This window comes from Paramisgurnus dabryanus, chromosome 2 (genome assembly GCF_030506205.2).
Source record: "Paramisgurnus dabryanus chromosome 2, PD_genome_1.1, whole genome shotgun sequence".
NCBI classification, from domain to species: Eukaryota; Metazoa; Chordata; class Actinopteri; order Cypriniformes; family Cobitidae; genus Paramisgurnus; species Paramisgurnus dabryanus.
In genome coordinates this window covers 20,861,332-20,883,071 of record NC_133338.1, presented here as the reverse complement: position 1 = coordinate 20,883,071, position 21,740 = coordinate 20,861,332, and the positions used below count along the sequence as shown (strand labels likewise).

The window sequence follows — 21,740 nt, the reverse complement described above, 5'->3', positions numbered from 1 at the left end:
ATTTTTTTTCACAAAGGCAGAGTAAGGGGATGCTTGAATTGGATTCTTCCTACACTTTGCTCGATAATAAGTCATTTTTACCCCGCTTTGGTTTATGATAACCATGTTTTTTTTCTTATCACACCATCATCATGATTAAGTAGCTTCCAGTAGGAGGCTTTGTAAAGATTGTGACGTATATTGTATAAAGAGCACGGAAAGCCGTGTCTGAAGCAGATTAGATTACCTGAGAGATGGATCATCACAGGTTTAATCAGGCCACAGATATGGCAATAATAATAATGCGTAGTCAGGTAGACAATTAACATCAAATGTTTCGAAACATTTGACAAACAAACACATCCGTTTTAAAAAGAGCTAGTTAAGGTTTAACACGTAATTTAGTAACGGCTTGTTTTATGTGTTGCCAGACGTTATAAAACCAATTGCTGCATTTAAGGAAAATCCTTAATTCGAAAAGATTATTTCCAATAAAGTTCACCGTAGCTGTTTGTCCTACGTGCAGTCAAATGTAGCAGCAGACGTTAATCCTCCTCAAAGATAACTGATGTAGGCTACAGTCTGTGAAGGACATCGATCGACCATTGGACTCTGGCGATAACCACCTGTTGAGTTTCGGGGTGTAAAATCTAACGGCAGACCGAGGGGGTGGGCTAACGGAACCTATAAAAGACTCGTAGTCACTTTCAATGCCACATATTGTTATGACTCACTGATAAAATCTCTGTACCGCAAGGAATAAATCAGAAGCAGTTCATGAAGTCAATAAAAACCTGCGTACGGGATACACCTGATAAATCGTCAAAAACTGACTACATTTAAGAAGGCAATAGAAACATTGTTTGGGGTTTGAGACTGTTTTTTAATAAAGTCAACAATGGAACCAATTCTTGAAGCCGTTGCTTTAATTCTTGGCTTTTTGGGCTGGGTGATGGTTGGCATCACGCTACCCAACCGTTACTGGAAGGTCTCCTCCATAGATGGGACTGTTATTACCACATCAACAATTTACGAGAATCTGTGGATGTCCTGCGCCACGGACTCGACGGGAGTGCACAACTGCCGCGAATTTCCATCTTTGCTTGCATTATCTGGTAGGAAATATTGTACAAATTCACGAAGATCTACTATAAAATTTTCTACAGTTTGAGATTGTATTGTTAATTCAATGCAAAAACCTATCCAATAAAGTTGTGTTTATTTGAAAATATATGAAAGTGATATATATCCTATAAATGAACTTAAGGGGGAAACTCAACACATTTTGCATTTAATTACCCTACTGAAAAATCCAGCAAAGACCAGCATAAGCTGGTAGCTGGTCTAAGCTGGTCCTTCCAGCCTGGCAAAGCTGGTCAAGCTGGTGGGTCAGCTGGTCTTCCAGCATGACCTAAGTCCAGCTAGACCAGCTTAAAAAGTGAACAAAACACAGCTAGCTCCACCAGCAATACCACCTAAAACCAAGCTGGGAGACCACCTATCACCAGCTTATGATGGTCTATGATGGATTTTTCAGTAGGGTAGCATTTTGGTTTCATTTCGAAAGTTTTATATGATAAAATTATTATGTCGGCTGATCAACCACATTTGACTTTTCATTCCCAAAATATTAATAGAAAATGCCAGATGTAATTGACCCATGAATAATAATTTCACTTTTTAGCATATTTTTTGTCAGTTAGCATACTATTCTGAAAATATGTGAAAAAAATATCTGGAAATAGTCTAGATTTATTTATACAACAGTTTTACAGTAGCTATTATATTTTAATAAAACCATATTATTTTTATTTAAAGTATAATAGCATTTTCTTTGTGTATAGGGAAAAAATAAAATGTGATTAATTTTTATTTAACTTAACATGTTAATTTTTAAATAATCAACAACCTGTACTGTTCTAACCTGATCACCTATAACAAAACATCATGTGTTAGATACTGTAGGTACACTGACCTTGGAACTTGTTAACATGTCACTTAAGTCAACAAAACAATAAACTAAGTTTTAGTTTATTCATTACAAAAGGTCAGGGCAAAATTTTTTGTCAATTAAATCCTCTCTCTAGAATGCTTCTGTTTGTTGATTAAATAAATAATTAAGGAAATAGGAACTGTCCCCAGTCTCCACTAATACATGGTATTTGTATTATTTTGTTTTATGGAAACTATGGATTGACGTAATATAGTTTGCAAGTTCAGTACTGACAGGTCCTTAAAAGTGCTAAATATTGCCAAATTTAGTTTATTAATAATTGATCATTATGAATTGTTATATTCAGGGTATATCCAGGCGTCCCGGGCTCTTATGATCGCTGCAGTGGTGTGTGGGACTTTTGGAGTGGTGGCTACACTCATCGGCATGCAGTGCTCTAGAGCCTGTGAAGGCAATGATGTCCTTAAAGGCAGAATTGCTGGCACTGGAGGTGTATTTTTCCTTCTTCAAGGTAAAGATTAAACTTAATATTTCTTGTGATTGGACAGTAATAATTGCTTTTATATGTCCATTGATATGACTAATAAGAAAATAACAAGTTACAGAAGTTTTTAAATTCACATTCAACAAGATATATTGCTATGGTCTCTATAAATCTCTTATGTTAATGTCTAAAGGTCTCTGCACGATGATATCAGTGTCATGGTATGCGTTCAACATCACTCAGGATTTCTTCAATCCACTCTACCCTGGCCAAAAGTATGCAAATTATGATTTTGTTACACTCTTTATATGTAAAAATGTGATTTGTTTGCATAATTTAATATATTTCAGGTATCAATTAATAAATCTGACAAATTTAGTAATTTTAAGGGTTATATAAAATAGAACTATTTCAATTGCATGTTTCCAATTTTACAGCAATTAATTGAGATCCTAAAGGGAAAGGATGCCCCCTACTGTCTTTTTTAACATTAAAGGGATAGTTCATCCAAAAAAGCAAAATCTGTCATCATTTACTCACCCTCATGTTGTTCTTAAGCTGTATGAGTTTCTTTCTTCTTTCAAAAGTTTCTTTCAAAATAAGTTTTTAATCAATGATGACAACCACGTAGTTGACGTTACCCATTGATTTCCATAGTAGGAAAAACAAATATTATGGAAGACAGTGGATACCGTCAACGGTGCCATTTATAAAAAAATCTTCTTTTGTATTCAACAGAATAACAAAACTCATGCTGGTTTAGAACAACATGAGGGTGAGTAAATGATGACAAAATGTTAATTTTGGGGTTTAACTATGCCTTTAACACCTAACCTTCAATAGGGACCTCTAGCTAAACTTTTTAGCGGTGCACCTATAACCTAAAATAACATTATGCTATTTTGTGGTGTGTTGTAGGTATGAGATTGGAGAGGGTTTATACATTGGCTGGGCATCTGGTACTCTAGCCATCTGTGGTGGAGCTTGCCTCATGTTTTCCTGTCAATTTGGCACAAAAGAAAAGAAGTGAGTCCTCTCTGTTTGTCTTTCTCTCTCACCAACACTTATCGTTATTATCTTTTGACATGTTTTCACTGAGTATTTTGCTTTTTCTTGTATTTAGGAGCAAGTTTAACCATGTTGTATGTTAATTCTTCTCAATTTCTCATTCTCATCTGTTGCTCCTATAGATACATATACCAGCCATCGCGTGGGACTGCCTACTCAGCATCCGCATCCAGGAAAGACGTTCAAAGCACTTATGACAGAAATGCATATGTCTGAATGAAAAATTTTGGATTGATTTTGGATTGACTGTTGAAAGTTTTATGCCTATGGTTTATCTGGGCAATGATGTAAATATTTATACTTTATGCATTTTGTGGACACTTAAAAATAATTCATTAATCAAATTAAATGTTACTTTGCCAGTTTTGCAGTGCAAACATGTATCATATATAATGCAAACATTATACTGAACTATTATCTTTAAATCTCTGTACAGGACGTACATTCTGAAATTACTAGTGTGTATTTGCTCAAATTTAAGATTTTATTTGTACCCAAGATGTTGTTTTAAGTACATTATTATTTTGTCACAATAACATGAATCAAGTTAAAAGTTCACTAATAGCTTGATTATCTTGTATCCATTTATATTACTCTGTTTTGTATTATGTTTTATACAAACAATAAATAAGGATGACTAAAATGTCACAGTTATATTTTTCGGCGTGTTTTGTGTAATTTTTATCATTGAAAATGGGAATAGCATAGATGTATCAAGTTTTAGCCACAATGTTGTATTTACAACAGTTTTTGTTACTATAGATTAAAACAGTAGTTTTTTTTTACAAAAATAAAAAAGTAAATATTTGTATTGTTTTGATTTTATAATAGTTACAATACATGTATCCACAATACCATTGTATTTTTACCCTTTTCTAAAATGTTATATCCTGTTGCTTGCTAACTAGTTTCATTATTAATGTATTATATCACGATTGCACTGCGTCCTTTTAAGGACATGGGCGCGTCCATCCAGCGTAGCCTACTAAAATAATCTGACCAATGGCACGGGACCACGTTTGTCGTCAAACACGGATGTAAGCCGCCTGTCACTGCACAGATATGTGGAGCGATTTGAATTGCACGCCCGAGAGGTTTAACATCACTTTCTAAAGTACTAAGCCGACAGCTGTCCTGAACAATCACTGTCACGAAGCGGTAATAAACTACTCCCAAAAATTATGCTGCACTTTTCCCTCAGCACTCCGGAGAGGGTTGAGAATTAACAGACGGAACACACGGAACTCAGGTTTCTCATTCCCTTATTCTACTCGGACATATTTATAGTCCGGACAACCGAAACATCATTTTGCCATGTACTCCTGATACGCGACTTTTAAGATGATCTGAAATTAAATATCATTTTTGTTGTATTGAACATTGTCAGTCGCAGTGGGAAGACATACGGTTGTGTATCGGGGTGTGTGTGTATAGCGATTATGGAGTCGGGACGGCGGAGAGGTATAAGCGGCGTCCTGTCCTCTCTGTCTCTGCTATGTGTTCTTCTGGACCTGCAGCTGGACGGTGAGATTTTACTCTTCTTGTTTTAATATCTCTAGAATACAGCGTTAAAGTGTATAACATTACAGTATCTCTATTAGGTATGTGGTAGTAGAATTGTTAACCGTGTTCTTGGACATGTGTCAATGTAATACATTTGTCTATTACCATGATATACGTCCATCATCGATATTATAACAAAATACAGCTCTTTTTTTAATACGGCCAGTATTTGATATTTTATGTTAACTTAAATACGGTCAGTATAAGGTTGGAGTTAGTGTTAGGGTTTTATGTAAACTCAGTGGCACTGGCAAATGATTCTGTCTTTGACTAACAAAATATATATTTTTAGTAGCACCACTATTATTTTTAGATTACGATATACCAAAACGATGATCTCACGATATCTTCCAAAAGTTTGGCTGTATTTGAAATGTAATTAAAATTATTTAGACGTTTCAGCACAATTTAGTGTGTGCTGGGTTAGTAACATGATATGTGTATGTTTAGGGTTTCTTTTAAAAACTTAGCACTGCAGGTGTATTTGGTTTTTTTTGTGCAGCACAATTCTGCTTGTAACAAAACCAGTGCTTTCTGCATACTTTCATTTTTATTGTTATTGTGAACCGAAAGGAAAAGTATATCTCATGCTGTATTAAACTCCTTTTAAAGAGTGTTTTAGTGTAAATTTGTAAAACAAATTTGCATACCCGTTTGTGTATGTAAGTTTGGTCTGATATGTAGATATAGATGTAGCAATGATCCCTTTTCTAGACGATATTTGAATTTTTTAGGGGTAATCAGGTGACACATTTATTCGTTTCAGGTATGTTAGGAGCCACACCTGTGGAGATTGAGCATCATCTGGAAATGGGTCGTAAGCTGCTGGCAGCCGGACAGCTTGCTGAGGCCCTGTCTCACTATCACTCAGCTGTCGGTAAGATAAACACACACAAAAACTTACAAGCTTTGAGTGAAGGTGACAGAAAAGCTTTAATAAAGTATCCAGTATCCACTTATTACAGGGATAGTTTACCCCAAAACAAAAATTCTGTCATAATTTTCTCATCTTGTTACAAACCTGTATAAATATCTTTGTTCTGATGATCACGAAGGAAGATATTTCGAGAAACGTTTGTAACCAAACTGATCATGGAAAAAACAGAACTATAGCAATGTATGGGACTCTTGAATGGTTAACATTCCTCAAAATATCTTCCTTCGTGTTCATCAGAACAAAGAAATTTATACAGGTTTGTAACAACATTTTTGCTTGAACTATCCCTTTAAGTCTGACGTCAAGGTCCAACTAGTCTCAAATGCCATAGGGAAATAATAAAAAAATCACACTAATATACACTTCAAAGTTTAAACGCTACCAAAAACACCAGATCCTAATTTATGTTAAATAAAATCCGAGATGACCAGACATGGACATGGATATTTAACGTATTATTTTATGTTATAAACTGCTGCCTGTCTGTGATTCTGTGAGCCTGGAGACTTCAGTGTACACTGTGAGCGTATAACATTTTCACTTAAAGAGCCCCTATTACTTTGCTAAAAACAATGTTATTTTGTGTATTTGGTGTAATGCAATGTTGTTGCGTGGTTAAAAACACATTATTTTCCACATACCATAAGGCATTGTGTGCTCCTTACCATATTAGTTTCCAATGCAATACTGACAGAAGTGAATATCGTCTTCACTACCCTATCAATACGATCCTGAATCTGATCCAGAAAATGCAGATGACCAAGCTGGTCGAACATTTTTCCAGCGATTTAAGTTGGAGAAGATAACTTGTGTCATTGTATACTTTGTGATTTGTACTTTTGCATATTGTTAACATGTACTAACACACACTTACATACCAAAGGCAATCGTCAATCGGATAATAGGTGCTCTTTAAATGTGTAATAAGAATAAACAGTGCTCATAAACAGCTGTTAAAGGTGCTCTAAGCGAATTGAAGCGTTTTAGACCATAAAACATTTTTTGTTACATACCGGAAACATCTCCTCACTATCTGCTTGCTGCCTGTCCGCTGATCAAACTGTAAAAAAACGCGATCTCTGTAGACAACCCAGGCTTCACAAACGGCAATATCAACAAATGGCCAAACCTAGCAGCACAAAACGAAACAAAGTATTCCAGCCAATAAACGACAAGAAGGATTTGGGGGTGGGGGTTGGGCGCGTTCATGAAAGCACGGAAGGGAGGGGGAGGGGGAGGAGTTAGCTACGCTCTGTCTGTTTGAAAACAGTTCAAACATCAACAGGAAGTGACGTCGCACATTATTCGCTTAGAGCGCCTTTAAATAATATCCTAGAATAAAATGAGTGGATGCTTGGACCTGAAAACAGTATACCTTATGTCATGACTTGACAAGCGGATAAGTATCAGAAATAAAATGAAAAAAGTAGGGATGCATCGATAGGATTTTTTTTTGGCCGATACCGATTTAAACAGACAACTTCTGGCCGATACCGATATTAAACACTTGTATACAATACTATACAGCTGGTCTATAAGCTAGTTTATTTCTGCATCAAATTATTTTTACTGAACATGGATTGGATCTAATTAACTCTTTCACCGCCAGCGTTTTTAAAAAAAGTTGCCAGCCAGCGCCAGCGTTTTTCATGATTTTCACCAAAGTTTAATGCCTTCCAGAAAATGTTCTTCTTCAAATATATAAACATACAATATACCAAATGAAAGAGCAGACCCTCTGCTTTCAAACAAAAAAAAACGTTTCATCCTACCTTTAGTGGTTCTTTTGCAATCAGCTTTTGAATATGGGTAGGTTTTTGCAAAAACACCATATTTTGAGCAAAAAGCAGAAATAATTCCATTTTTATGACGGACTTTTCATAGACATCCATTCAGAGCGATCTTTAAAACAGACACGGACATGCAGCAGCTTGGCATAGGGAAATACTTCCGGTTTTAAAAAGTTGTGGATAATAGCGGTATTGCGGAAAGACGGAATATCTCGTCATTGGCGGGGAAGCGTTTTCTCTTAATTGACGAGAAATCTCGTCAATGGCGGGGAAAGAGTTAACATTTAACTGACCAACATAATAAGATAGGCACAAATTAAGCTAAAACTAATATAATAAGACAGCATGACAACCTTAAAAGGTGGTTTTTGCTATTCAGCATTTATTTTATTAACAACATTAACTAATTTTTTTACATATAATGGATTTCTTTATGCAGTTAATTAATAAACAATCGGTATCGGCCTTTCTCGTGCTATTGCCGATATGCCGATGGTTTCAAATTCACCAAAAATCGGCCGATAAATATCGGCGGCCAATACATCGGTGCATCACTAGAAAAAAGCATAAGCTTTGAATATGCTTCATTAACAAATGTAAACTTCTTTTAACAGAGGGTGACTCAAAAAATTACCTGACGTACTACAAACGTGCAGCAGTTTTTTTGGCCATGGGCAAGTCTAAATCAGCACTTCCAGACCTGACCCAGGCCATACAGCTAAAGCCGGACTTCCTCGCTGTAAGTTTGCTAAATATACATATTGTGGCCAGCCATAGTCTGCATTTTGCTTTTTATTATATGTTCCTGTATAGCTCAGTGGTAGAGCATTGCATTAGCAGCACAAAAGGTCATGGGTTTAAACCTGGAAACGCATATACAAATTAAAAATGTGTTACTTGTAATGTACTTTAAGTTGCTTTGGATAAAAGTGTCTGTCAAATGCATACATGTAAATGTTATATAAAACCAGGTGACACAGTAAATGTATCATAATATTGATAATTTTTTTTAATGCATTGATACATTTTTGTCTGTGTGTGTTTTCAGGCCAGATTGCAGAGGGGTTATATTCTACTGAAACAGGGAAGCACTCAGGAGGCTAAAGAGGACTTCCAAGCTGTAGTAAGCTATACAATTTCCCTATTATCTTTTAGATCTTTACAACTTCCTCAAACTATTTTACTTTGCATATGTACTTTTGTTCTATTATGTTCTACTTTTGAATGTTCTTTTGACTATGTATTTCTCTCTCTCTTTTAGCTGAAGCGTTCTCCGGATAATGAAGAAGCTCATGATCAGCTCCACAAGGCCGATGAGCTAGAATCACAACTGGAAGAGGCACACAAGGCCCATCACCGTGGCGACTATGTCACTGCTATCCAGGTGCTGGAGCGGGTAATAGAGGTGAGTTATTTAGATGATCAAAAATTCATCTGTGTATTGTCTCACAGTAAAGGGAATTCATTTTATTTTAGGGAATTCTCTCATAATTTACTCACCCTCATGATGTCCCAGATGTATTTCCACTTTCTTTAGTTGAACATCAGTAATTTTGTATTAAAATCTGTCATGTTATGTTATATGGGGCTTTTGTAAGAATTTATGAGAGCATTTTTCGTTAACCGGGGTAACTGTTCCTTTAAAGGGGTAGTATGCCCAAAAATGAAAATTCTGTCATCATTTATTTGCTCTCATGTTGTTTCAAACCTGTTTAAATTGCTTTGTTCTGATGAAAACAAAGGAAGATTTTTTAAGGAATGTTTGTAACCAAACCGATAAGAGGCCCCATTGACTTGTGCATATATGAAAGTCAATGGTGCCTCAATTTGTTTTGTTTTTTTACAAACATTCCTCAAAATATCTTCCTTCTAGTTCATCAAATATACAGGTTTATAACAAAATTAATGTGAGTATATCAAAGTGAATAACTGATGATACAATTTTCATTTTTGAGTGAACTATCCCTTAAGGAATTTGCAGCAGTAAATGGTTAAAAACAGTTATTTAAAGCTTAAAAAGTGAAAACTTTTAGAAACCTTAGTATGGATGCTTTATTGTCACCGAGGTTTGTTCTTGAGTCATTCTCTATGTCGTCTTTTTTTCAGCTCTCTCCGTGGGACCCGGAATCCCGAGAGCTGAGGGCAGAGTGCTATATCCGGCTCGGGGATCCAAGGAAAGCTATTATGGACTTGACTCCAGCAACACGTCTCCGTGCAGACAACCGAGCAGGCTTCCTGAAACTTAGTCAGCTGCACTATAGTCTGGGCGAGCATCATGACTCGCTTAAGTACGTACACACGTTTCTGTAGCTCAATTGGTGTAGCATTGTGTCAGCAGCGCAAAGACTCTGCCATTGACTCGGATGCGATTCCTGTCTCTGTTGTCCTTTGCCAATCCCGCTCCCCTGTCTTCACCCAACACATTTCTGTTTATGCTCCACTATACGGTCTAGAAAAACGCCAGAACGCCCCCCCAAAAAACTACTTTAAAATGTACAGTACTGTGCAAAAGTCTAAGTCCACCATGCCATAATTAGATTTGTTGTTTTTGCAATGTTATAGTGATCATATATAATTATTATTTCTCAGGTTCGTTATTAGAATACAACCCGAAAATACAGGACACTTGTATGTAGTATTAAAAACAGTATAAAAGTATAAGCTAAAGTGTCAAGTATTTAGGGTAAACCCCCCTTCCACTTGAGCAATAGCAGGCAGCTGGAGGTCTCTTTTAAACCTAAATGAAATAAAATCCCAATTTCTAATTCTAATCAAATGACTTCAGGGCTTCAGTCTCCTCAAAAAAGCTCAAGATGTGTTTAGTGCCAAGAGAGGTCACACTAAATACTGAAGAAGACATTTAGTTTTTTTGTGTGTACATATTTTCTGTATTTTCTGTTTGTATCTTAATAAAATAGATTGAAAATAATTATGGATGGACATTAAAACTTCTAAAACAACAAGTCTGGTGGTGGTGGCCTAAGACGTTTGCACAGTACTGTATATCTTGAATTCACTGTAGGTCACATTGGATCATAGCTTCTGTCACATGCATACATTTTTAATGCTAAAAGTCACATTGTATGACCATTCTTGTATGTTTATTTTGCCTTTGTTTCTGTCCTCAGTCAGGTCCGTGAGTGTCTGAAGCTGGATCAGGATGATAAGGAGTGTTTTGCCCACTACAAACTGGTTAAAAAGCTTAGCAAGCAGCTGGACTCGGCAGAGGAACTGATCTCAGAACAGAGGTGCTAGAAATATCTCTCCTTCAAGGCTGAACCTTCTAGAATCCTTTAATTCTTTTTTATTTATTTATTTGATTTTTACTTTAATTAACTAATAAATAAAACGGTCTGATGTTGTCTTGTGTGCGGCAGGTATCAGGAAGCCATTGAGAAGTATGAATCAGTGATGAAAACAGAGCCGAACGTTCTGTTCTACACTAATAAGGCGAATGAGAGGATCTGCTTCTGCTTAGTTAAGGTATGTGCCCTAGAGCTATTATATTACATACAGTACTATACCCCAGGAATAATCTCGAGTTCTGGTTTCTAGTATGTCTAGTTTAGCCGTAATCTCTACTTTGGGATATCTGCACTATTGTATGTCACTTTGGTGAGCGGATGTTTGCTGTGAACATACATGTTTGGCTTATTGGTTGTGGTTTTCTATCCATTTAAATCCTTCCAGATGAAGAGTGCCGAAGAGGCTGTAGACATATGTTCAGAATCTCATCAGAGACAACCTCAGAATATCCACATCCTCAGAGAAAGAGCAGAGGCCTACATCCTGCTGCAGGAATATGAAAAAGGTAAAAGACTATGCATTAAAGGTCTCTTTCTGTGTTTTTGAAGCTTTGATTGTGTTTACAGTGTGCAATATAACATCTGTTCATGTTTCACATGTAAAAAATCCGGTATTTTTCACACAATTTATTTATCTGTATAGCACTGTTTTCACTGTCCTAAAAATCGGCTTGTTCTATGAAGTCCCTCCTTCAGACATGCGTATCGAATTCTGATTGTGTAGTTTGTTTAGTGTGTTGTGATTCGACAGCAGCTTAGCTTAGCAGTGCCATTTGAGTCAAAGCTGGTGAGTGACGTATTGATGTGGGCGGAATTTAGTCAAAAACTGTTTAATTGACATCATTCAATCAGGAAGTAGAGGGCTGTATTCCAAACCGGCCGTAGGCTTTGAAAGGGGAATTCTGTTAAAGAAAATATATCCCCTGGCAGTGAACTTTGAGCTTTATCATTTTGCAGGTATTATTTATGCTCTAACAGCAACATTGCACACTAACTAAAATTTCAAAAATGGGATCAGGAAGATCGTGACCTTTAAATGATATGCACCGCCCGTTTAAAAAAAGTGTCACACACACTAAAATTTCGCCTTTAGCTTTAATTATGGAATGCATTCGCCGTGGAATCGTTTCGAAAAGGTTCTCCAATGTCACAACATTTATTTCCATCCAGAGTTGCATTAATTTTTCGCCAAGATCTTGTATTGATGATGGGAGAGCCGGACCGCTGTGCAAAGTCTTCTCCAGCACATCCCAAAGATTCTCAATGGGGTTAAGGTCTGGAAAATAAAGTTTGAGCCTGATAAATACTGGCATTGTCATCTTGTAATATTCTGTTAGAGGTCCAAAGAAATGTACCCAACCCGAATCACCGTATTACAGAGCCCCTAAGGTGACATTGGAGTAAAAAAACTCTAAAGTTTAGTTTCATGTGCTCACGTGAAACTTTCGTCTGCTCACGTGAAACTTTCATGTGCTCACGAATAACCTTCATGTGCAGAATTTTTTTTGTATGTTTAGTTTTGCGTGCTCGCATGAAACTATTGCGTGCTTGCGTGAAACTATCGCGCTCGGACGTGAAACTTTCGCTTCCACGTGAGCACACGAAACTAAACATTAAAAAAAAATCTGCACATGAAGGTTTCGCGTGAGCACATGAAGGTTTCGCGTGAGCACATGAAGGTTTCGCGTGAGCACATGAAGGTTTCGCGTGAGCACATGAAGGTTTCGCGTGAGCACATGAAACTAAACTTTATTTAATTTTTGCTCCATGTCCCATTAGGGGCTCCTTACTTTTTACCCAAATTTGACGTGCAAAAATATATATATATATTTTTAAATAAAGACCCAACCCAGTGGCAATTTTTTGACCCGAATGTAAACGGCAGCGACTTGTGTGCAGTCTGCGTCCCCGCACGCACCAGTCAGACAGAAAGAAACCAATTTGGCCCACTTCTCCATTTATTTTCTGAATCGAAAGTAAAATATGCATTTAAAATAATAAAATAACTTTCTCGCCCTGTATATAACAGTAGATGCTGGAATGGCGTAAAGAAATAAAGGAAGAAGAAGAAAGGTCTGTCCTATTGCTAGCCACACTGTCGGAAGTGCTCTTGGCAATTTCGGGTCTTCTCGCGTCTATTTGGCCAAAATATATTCATTTTAAATTACTCGAGACCTGATGCCGCTAATATTACACACAACCTGTGTCTGAGACACACATGAAACTTTTAGACCCAAAACCACTTAGGTCGGACCTCAAGTTTTCGGATCTAAGTGGACCCGTGAAGACCTCTAATTAGCCAACATGTAAAATATGTACGAATTCTCAAGAAATCAGGCTGGTCATTCAGTATATTTCATCCTTTGGAAACATAATGTTGCTGAACCTAGACTTGACCAACTGCAGCAGCCGGGGAGGCTCTTACCTATTTGCTTGTTTAAATCCAGATGGTGACTTTTTCATTTAAGGATCTTTAATTTTTGATCAATCTTGGTCGCGGTTGGATTTATCCTCGCAGTGCATAGCCAGGACTCATCAGGAAATATCTTGTTGATCTATCATTTTGTATGTAAATTCGTTGTTGTCTCTCATCAGCTGTGGAGGACTATCAGGAAGCTCGTGAATTTGATCAGGAGAACCAGGAGCTCCGAGAAGGACTTGATCGAGCACAGAAGCTTCTCAAGCTCTCTCGCAAGAGAGATTATTACAAGATCCTTGGGGTGGGCAGGTAAGCCCCACCTTTAAACGTTTCTGACCATTAAAAAACTTTTTTTTATTGCTGCATTAATTTAACAGCTCCAGAAAGAGAATGGTGAAGTTATTTGTTTTCATTTTTTAGGAGCGCCAACAAACAGGAAATCATAAAAGCATATAGGAAGCTGGCCCAGCAGTGGCATCCTGATAATTTCCAATCTGAGACAGAAAAGAAAGAGGCGGAGAAAAGGTTTATTGATATCGCCTCTGCAAAGGAGGTGCTTACAGATCCAGGTAGGATCCATGGCTGGTGCCAGCAAAAGCAAACTGGAGAATCTTTTTGTTTTCAAGATTTTGTTTAATCCCGTTTACAGGTGCCCTTGCCTATTTGTGTTGACACATATGATATAGGATTGTTGATCCCTGTGTGTTGTTTTTCTGTACAGAAATGCGTCAGAAGTTTGATTCTGGTGAGGATCCTCTAGATCCTGAGAATCAGCAGGGCGGAGGAGGTGGAGGAGGCAGAGAATGGCCCTTTGGTTTCAACCCCTTCGAAGGTGGAAACTTTCACTTCAAGTTCCACTACAACTGATAAACAACTGAGCGACTGATACAGACAATGATTCAGATTAACTCGGAAACCGACTAGATGGCCTGCTTGCTATCCTAAATGAACTTTGGTGGAACCTGAGACTTGAATCCACAGTTTTGGACTTCCTAAGGAGAAATTACTTGATTGGGCAAACTCCATTTATTTGGTGTTTGATTTCCCATGCTTAAAGACTTTTAGAGCTGAAGGTTTTAGCTCAATTTTCAAAGTTTTTCAGATGTAAGTGCCATCTTTCTAACGACACCCCCATGCTGTGCATTGTTTCTTTTTTCTTTTCTGCTGTTTATGTTTTCTGTAATTGACACTCCTAAATTTAAGGTTATACTGTAGTTTCATTTGAACTGTGCAACACCAGTGTGATCTGTTTTAAAGAGTCATTTATCCAAATACAAACATATTGCAGTAATTTGCTCAACCTCATGTTGTTCTGTGAAGAGCATAATGAGATGTTATGCATAATGTTAGTGACTGAGAGTCACCATTGTATATTTTTCATTGTATGGCAATAAGAGCAGCGTCAGCACTCTTAAAAATGTTCTCTTATGTTTCATTAAAGAAAATAAGTAATGCAGTTATAGGGTGGGAAAATAAACAAAAAATTTATTTTTTTATGTGAAATGTTCATTTATAGTTTCAGACAGACCTGGTTGGAAAAGTTAAAATAGCTTTTTTCTTTACCAAGAAATTATAAGATTATAAAGATTATAAACTCGCAAACTTAAATATCAGAATACTGAAAAGTTGTTCAGCTCTTGGCTGTGTCATAGCCTGATCCCCCTAATTTAACAACAGACTGAACATTAAAATGTCTTTTTTTTTTATCTTAGCCAGTTGTTGACATGATGGAATGGTTATAAAGATAAATCAGTTATCAGACATATAACAGCTTTTACTTTTTACCATAAATATTAGCAGGTTGTCCTGTATCACTTTTAAAGTTACCTCATGAACTTTCTGTTTACTGGTTGAAGGTCAATCAACTTTTATCAGTTAATTAAAAATTGGGTGTTTTGCCAGCAGCCATATCACCCTGTAGCCCAAGAAAGCTTGCCCACTGAAGCTAAGCAGGGCTGAGCCTGGTCAATACTTGGAAGGGAGACCACCTGGGAAAGCCAGGTTGCTGCTGGTAGAGGTGTTCGTGAGACCAGCAAGCTCACCCTGTGGTCTGTGTGGTTCCTAACACCCCAGTATAGTGACAGGGACACTATACTGTCAAAAAGCACCGTCTTTCGGATGAGACATTTAACTGAGTTCCTGAATCTCTGTGGTCTTTAAAAACCCAAGGATGTCATTCGAAAAAGAGTAGGGGTGTGCCCCGGCATCCTGGCCAAACTTGCCCATTGGCCTACTAATCATCCCCATATACTAATCATCCCCATATCTACTAATTGACTATATCACTTGGTCTCCTCTCCACTAATAAGCTGGTGTGTGGTGGGCGTTCTGGCGCAATATTGTGGATGCTGCACATTGGTGGTGGTTGAGGAGATTCCCCCATTCATATGTAAAGCGCTTTGAGGTCTGCAGAAAAGCGCTATATAAAATGTAACAAATTATTATTAAAATATATATATATATATTTTGTTGTTTAATTTTTTTGGTGCACTGGTATGAAATGTGGCTACCATGATAAAAAGTTTTTTTTTTGCCATTTTTTTTAGGTTTAAGTTTGAGTTTTTTTATATGATTGTAGAAGTTGGTTCTTCATATGCCAGTAAAGTGTGTCCTAATAGGTCACTGATGTTAAAACCAAAATAGAAAATTTGCTGGTAATTTAGGTAAATTGAAAACTTGTCTTTTATTATTTTCATAAGTACAAAAGTAGGCTCTATATACATGTGTATTACATTGAGAGCAATATTTAAACATTTGTGGGCTGACTGATGTGCAGCATTTTAACAGGTTGTAACTGTAGTACAACAATCACCATTGTCTTCTTTGCCACTGACAGCTATTGTTCTTTACCAAACATAATTGAAAACTTTTGAAGACTTGAAATGGTGTAGTTCCTAATCGTGATTTGTTTTTTTTTTGTCATTGATGTACTTTAACATTGCAATATAAATTTATCATTAGAGTTTTCTATTGAGAATTTACTATTAATTATTACTTAACCCAACTATGGCATACCATATTAAAGAAAAGCAAAATCTTTTAAAAAAAAACCTCAAACAGGACATGCATTATTTTAAAATAGTCCTTAAAGTTATAGTCATTTTTCGACTGAAGCTCGTACTCATTCACACGTGACCAGAACGGTTACTACAGCAACCGGTGAGCTTGTGCGCGCTTCCGCTGTCAACTCTAAAAGCAATGTAGCAGCTAACGGCTACTTGAATACTTTTATCGAGTACGGTTATTACGTTTCGCATTGTTTTTCCCTTTAAACCCTCGACGTTTTTTTTTTGCAATGCTTCGTCCAAAGTATTTCACGCCGAAGGAAGTGTCTGTTCACAACACGCTTGATGATATATGGGTGTCGTACATGGGCAAAGTGTACAATCTGACACCACTTGTGGAAGAACATAAAGGTAAATCACGCATCTTATTAAATTAAAAAGGAGGACAAACGTTGTAAATATTTGCTTTATTTCAGATTGTGACAATAGTCCTCGCATTTTCTTTTTCTTTACATTATAGGCGACGTGCTGTTGAAACCTATTATAGAGTGTGCAGGAAAGGATATCAGTCATTGGTTTGACCCAAAGACAAAAGACGTAAGTTACTGCAAATGATACATGTATTTTGCCAAATGACGGGGTCACTTGTCAAAGTTATAGAAAAAATAACAAAAAAATCACATTTTGCAAGTTGCATTTAAAACGTACAAATTAAAATACCTTAATTAAAAGCAAAGTAATACCACAATTTTATAGCTTGGTAGAAACAATATGACAATCGTGTAATATTGATGTTAGAGTCATATAAATAACAAAATAGTTTTAATACATGATTATTTGTTAAATAATTTTATTAATTCTCAATGTGTTTTTAGTAACCCTATTTTCTCTTGTAATTATCTTTTTATTAAGATTCTTAGGCATGTTGACCCGTTAACTGGCTGCATTAAATACTACACCCCTAGGGGGCGCTTTATACATATACCTCCTCCCTGTCCACGTACTGATTGGGCCAATGATTTTGGGAGACCATGGTTTAAGGATAACCGCTACGAGGTTGGTCTGCTGTCAGCCAAAACACGCTGGATTCGCATTATTAACACACTTACCTCCCAAGAGCAAAGACTGGAGGTAAAACATTTTTTAACCTTTGTATTCACACATAGAAAATGGCATACACAGTGCTGGCACATTTACACAATGTTCTGCCTATGAAAAATGCATAGGTCTATTGATTATTTTAAAGTGCCTGTGATATGTTTTTTTTTTTTGTGAAACAACATTGCTTGCACTGTTCTGTCGTATACTGAAGAGGGCAGAATTGGCCTGTTTCTATTTTGTCTGACAACTCTGTTTCTCCATTTCACATTTTTTCTTCCCTTCCACTTTTCAGCATCTGATCATTTTCCAGCTCAAATGAAATTGGTCTGAGGTTGAGCCTCTAGCACTAAAAGTACTTGCAGACTGAGCATGTTGATTGAATTGTTTCAGTGGCCACCAGGCAGGCAGGATCTTAAACTCTGTGCTAAATAACCATCTGGCAGTTACCCATTACATTCAGCCCAAATGCTTTCCACTTTCTGTTAACTTCAGAGAGAAATTCGTGCCCTGTCTTTCTTCATCACAAGTGGAGCTTTAAGTGTATACATGTGCATAGTACTTCACATGACTTCATAGTTTTCTTAGTCAAATAGTACTAAGCATTTGTTTTGTGTAAGCAGGTGTGCTCAGAAGAAACTTTGGATGAGATCCTCGAGCGATACCTGCGCTATAATGCCCACGCAGCAAGCTACACCTGGAAACAAAACGGGGTGAACTTGGATATGAGCAAGACCCTATGCGAAAACGGCATCCCTGAAGAAGATGAGCTTTATTGTGGAAGCCCACACTGTGACCTCTATTCTCCTTCTATATGTCTGTATTTTAATGATGATCTTACCGAATTTTGACAATGAGAGAAAGGCTACTGCTGTTAATGTTAACGGTGATGGTTTATAAATAATTGAATATTTTATACACTGCAAAAAAATGCTGAGGTCTATAGATTTGAGCTAGAGGTATGAACACTATCAACTATTCATCCATTCAGTGTTTCATCGATTTCTGTCTGTCTTCGTCTTATTGCCGTTCGCTCAGCCCCATCCAATCAAATGCTGAGCACCAGAATAAAAAAGATGAATGCCAGCCTACATAATAAACCCCTGAACCATAAAGTCTGGTGGTTGCCATGGTAATTGCTCAGAGGAAATGCAGCAGCTAATGTAGGGAACGGTGGGCTCCCAACCCTAATTAAGTAGAATTATATGTGTGTATGTAGTCATACAACTTATCTTTTTTAGGTTTAATTTGCATGTATGTTTTGGCAAGCACTTTCATTTGTTAACATGATCAACATGATCTAAAGATGAGGGTTAAATGTTGTCCTGTTCGTGGACTAAAAAACATCTAAATTGCAGTTCTAACATGACATGACATTGATGCTGGTTTACATCTCTTTGTATGGACACATATCTGCAAGTTAACTTGTGACATGTTAACCTAAGCAAATGATTCATTTGAGAGATTTTAACTGATTTATTAGGTAAAGGCATAACATGATTATAAATGATAGCTTTCATAAGTTTGCTTTGTTTAGTCTTTGCCTCAAACAGTTAAATTTTAAGCAATGCAACATGATGTAAGTCTGGGCATGGCTGCGGCAGCTCTCCCCCTCCAACCTCTCTCTCTCTCTCTGTTTTTTTTTTTTTTACAGTGGTGGGGGCCTTTAAGAATATTAAGGTGGCCATATTTGCGAGAATTATGTTGTACACCAAGCGCGCGACCGTTACTATGTATGCACTTTCTGAAATCACACCATTACCATGCACGTCCGAAGAGAGAGAGAGAGAAAAAAATAAACGAGTGGCAACACAACTTACAATCAGCTACACTGCTCCCCTCCAGTGAAAATGTGATTATTTTTAAGAAGCGAGGGGGAGAATGGATAGAGAGAAAGAGTGTGCGAAAGAGAGAGAGGGGGGGGGCGTTCTGAAATAATATAGTCAGCCATTTTTATGTAAGGGGATTTTTTCTTATTGGGGGGGGTGGGGGGAGGTTGTTAAAAAATAAATATAAGGGCGGCCATCTTTGTTTCTTTGCCTTGTAGTGTAAAATATTCCAAAACGCCCCCCACTTTTTGTGTGTCGATTTGAATATTAAATAAATATCATAATTCGGAAGGGATACACTTTTAGATCTTCCGGAACGGGGTCGCTGACGGAAATATAATGTCCTCTCTTCTCCGTTCTTGTGAGGAAGATGAGGGCACGGCGGTTAATTCCGAGGGAGGAGATTTTGATGAAGAAGAAGACGACGTGGACCTGGACGCAAGCGACATAAACTCGCCGGCGGCGCCTAGAGAAACTGCAGCGAGAGCCGCGCCAGGTACCGTACAGTCCGAGGCAGAGACGGGAGCGCGCGTATGGCAGAAAAATACATTGTAACGCAATAACAAACGCCAGTGGTTGTAAAAGTGCGAATGGCGACATCTGCACAACAGCATACTTCATTCTGAACTAACTAAAGCTGCTATCTGAAGTGTCTGTGTACTTTCGTTTTCGCGTACTTTGGAGTTGAATAGAGTTTGGCCGAAGTTGACCGATCCCCCCTCTCTCTCTCTGTTTCATTCATCAGGTCTGTCATATATCTCCCACTGCTATCTGACAAAGGATCATTAAGCTTTTACATCGCGTTGTTGTTTGTTGCAAAGGTTACAGATCTGTGATATATAACGAGTGCCTGAATGATAATAACCTTCAAAGCCCATTGCTTTGATATAAACGCAGAACTGTTGCGGGTCAGAAAGAGGCGTGAGCGTTCACACAAGCGCTTGATTGAGGGTGTTGTGACAGTGACAGAATGTAAATAAACCTGACCCGACCCACTCTCGCCCGGTTCAGGCAGACATGTGCCGTCACTCTGCAATGCCAACCGTACCCTCATGCAACAAAGTTTTATGCTTGGTGCATACTTTGGCAGTGGTTTAGTTACGGGATAAAGTTTAAAACCAAACAGACATGCCCGTTTTGAAATTAGGCTATAGCATAATTTATGATTATCTATACATTAAGATTGAACATATTTAAATATATAACTTTAATTCTAAGCTTTATGCACCTGTCCTAAAGAGATAAGACATTACAATTTGTTAAGAGGTAAATTTGTTTGCGGTCTTATTTAGGGCCCCCTGAGTGCGTAACCACTGCCTCTGGGATTCCCACAGCGCGCGTAAATCAATTAGCACGCGCATCCTCTCGCGCCCTTGTGACCTTCAGCTGCGGTTCATCTGGTGGTCTGCTCCCCAGGTGCAGGGGTTCACGACTGGGGAAGCATCAGTTCGGCTTGCGGCCTCTCAGTCACCGAGCATGAGTGCGCGCTGCTGCCGCCCCTGGCTGCACGAGCGGGGAAAGTCTCTATCTGTGCGAGCTATCGGCGTGCCGCAACAACAAAGAAACCGAAATCCAACTAATTTATTAAAACGCAATGGCGGCCGATAGCGATACGCGTTTCCCGCTATGATTCAGACACGATATGGTGCTATAGGGTATGTGCCACGGTTTTAAAGACAAAGGTATATTCAGCTGGTTATTATAAAAGTACATTAGCCTACATGAAATTACCTCAAGTAAAAATGTTTACCTGACAGTGCTGTTTCTGCAACCTGCAATGTTGATGCAGTCCTATTAATATAGTATAATCATATGGAAGTTATTTAAATGTAACTGCATTGAGCACAGATATTTTAAGGCATGACAAAACTTTTTTGCAGTGTGGTTATTTATTCTAATAGATTACAGCTTTCTTCATAATATTTGTGGATGTTTATAGACAATAAAAAAAGATTCTTACACAGAACTACATAGTGTGTTGTTAATGCAGAATTATTTATTATCATATTTAACATTATGTAAATACAGGCACTTGTTACCTTACGGAGCTATTTCTATCTGATGTGGTCCTTACAATTTACTTTTCTTAGTCTAGCCGGGATAGCCTATTTAGATTGATTAAGTCAAATGATAAATGTAAATTTAACTTGAATAAAAACAGGTAATTTAAATTCAATAAAAACCATTTCCTTATAATTTACTTAAAGTAATTGCTTCTACTTGCACAGTGATCTAGTTCTGATCTTGAAGTACTGCATTACTTGCTGCATTGCTTTACTATTCTACATCATTTATTTATTTATGGTTGT

General features: G+C 37.4%; 4 protein-coding genes across 10 annotated transcripts in view; all 4 read left to right on the top strand.

Annotated features, from left to right (window-relative positions):
• The first annotated feature begins 711 nt into the window (after positions 1 to 711).
• cldn15a (claudin 15a) lies at positions 712 to 4,369 on the top strand. Its single transcript, XM_065248613.1, has 5 exons — positions 712 to 1,094; positions 2,280 to 2,444; positions 2,611 to 2,692; positions 3,336 to 3,443; positions 3,608 to 4,369. The coding sequence occupies exons 1-5, from the start codon at positions 878 to 880 to the stop codon at positions 3,699 to 3,701; spliced, it is 666 nt and encodes a 221-aa protein (XP_065104685.1). The 5' UTR covers positions 712 to 877; the 3' UTR covers positions 3,702 to 4,369.
• Positions 4,370 to 4,578: 209 nt separating this feature from the next.
• On the top strand, positions 4,579 to 14,917 carry dnajc3b (DnaJ (Hsp40) homolog, subfamily C, member 3b). Of its 2 annotated transcripts, XM_065248612.2 has the most exons (13): positions 4,579 to 4,734; positions 4,873 to 5,009; positions 5,815 to 5,925; positions 8,390 to 8,514; positions 8,824 to 8,898; positions 9,037 to 9,180; positions 9,882 to 10,063; positions 10,904 to 11,023; positions 11,153 to 11,258; positions 11,466 to 11,586; positions 13,676 to 13,808; positions 13,920 to 14,068; positions 14,221 to 14,917. In XM_065248612.2, exons 2-13 carry the CDS (start codon positions 4,925 to 4,927, stop codon positions 14,364 to 14,366), a joined length of 1,497 nt encoding a protein of 498 aa, XP_065104684.1. In that variant the 5' UTR covers positions 4,579 to 4,734; positions 4,873 to 4,924; the 3' UTR covers positions 14,367 to 14,917. The 2 variants fall into 2 exon arrangements, with proteins under 2 accessions (XP_065104684.1, XP_073668218.1); XM_073812117.1 differs by lacking the exon at positions 4,579 to 4,734 and having other exon boundaries at positions 4,750 to 5,009.
• Positions 14,918 to 16,665: 1,748 nt separating this feature from the next.
• On the top strand, positions 16,666 to 18,717 carry cyb5d1 (cytochrome b5 domain containing 1). The gene is made up of 4 exons (XM_065248533.2): positions 16,666 to 16,915; positions 17,025 to 17,101; positions 17,417 to 17,635; positions 18,226 to 18,717. Exons 1-4 carry the CDS (start codon positions 16,795 to 16,797, stop codon positions 18,451 to 18,453), a joined length of 645 nt encoding a protein of 214 aa, XP_065104605.1. The 5' UTR covers positions 16,666 to 16,794; the 3' UTR covers positions 18,454 to 18,717.
• An 881-nt stretch (positions 18,718 to 19,598) lies between these two features.
• Positions 19,599 to 21,740, top strand: part of chd3 (chromodomain helicase DNA binding protein 3) — a 70,437-nt gene continuing 68,295 nt past the window's right edge. For all 6 annotated transcript variants that reach the window (XR_010526051.2, XM_065248611.2, XM_065248609.2 and 3 more), the window contains exon 1: positions 19,599 to 19,927. Coding sequence is in view for 5 of the 6 variants with exons in the window: in XM_065248611.2 (XP_065104683.1) it covers positions 19,771 to 19,927 (157 nt within the window). In the remaining variant the exon portion in view is untranslated. The remainder of the gene's footprint in view (positions 19,928 to 21,740) is intronic.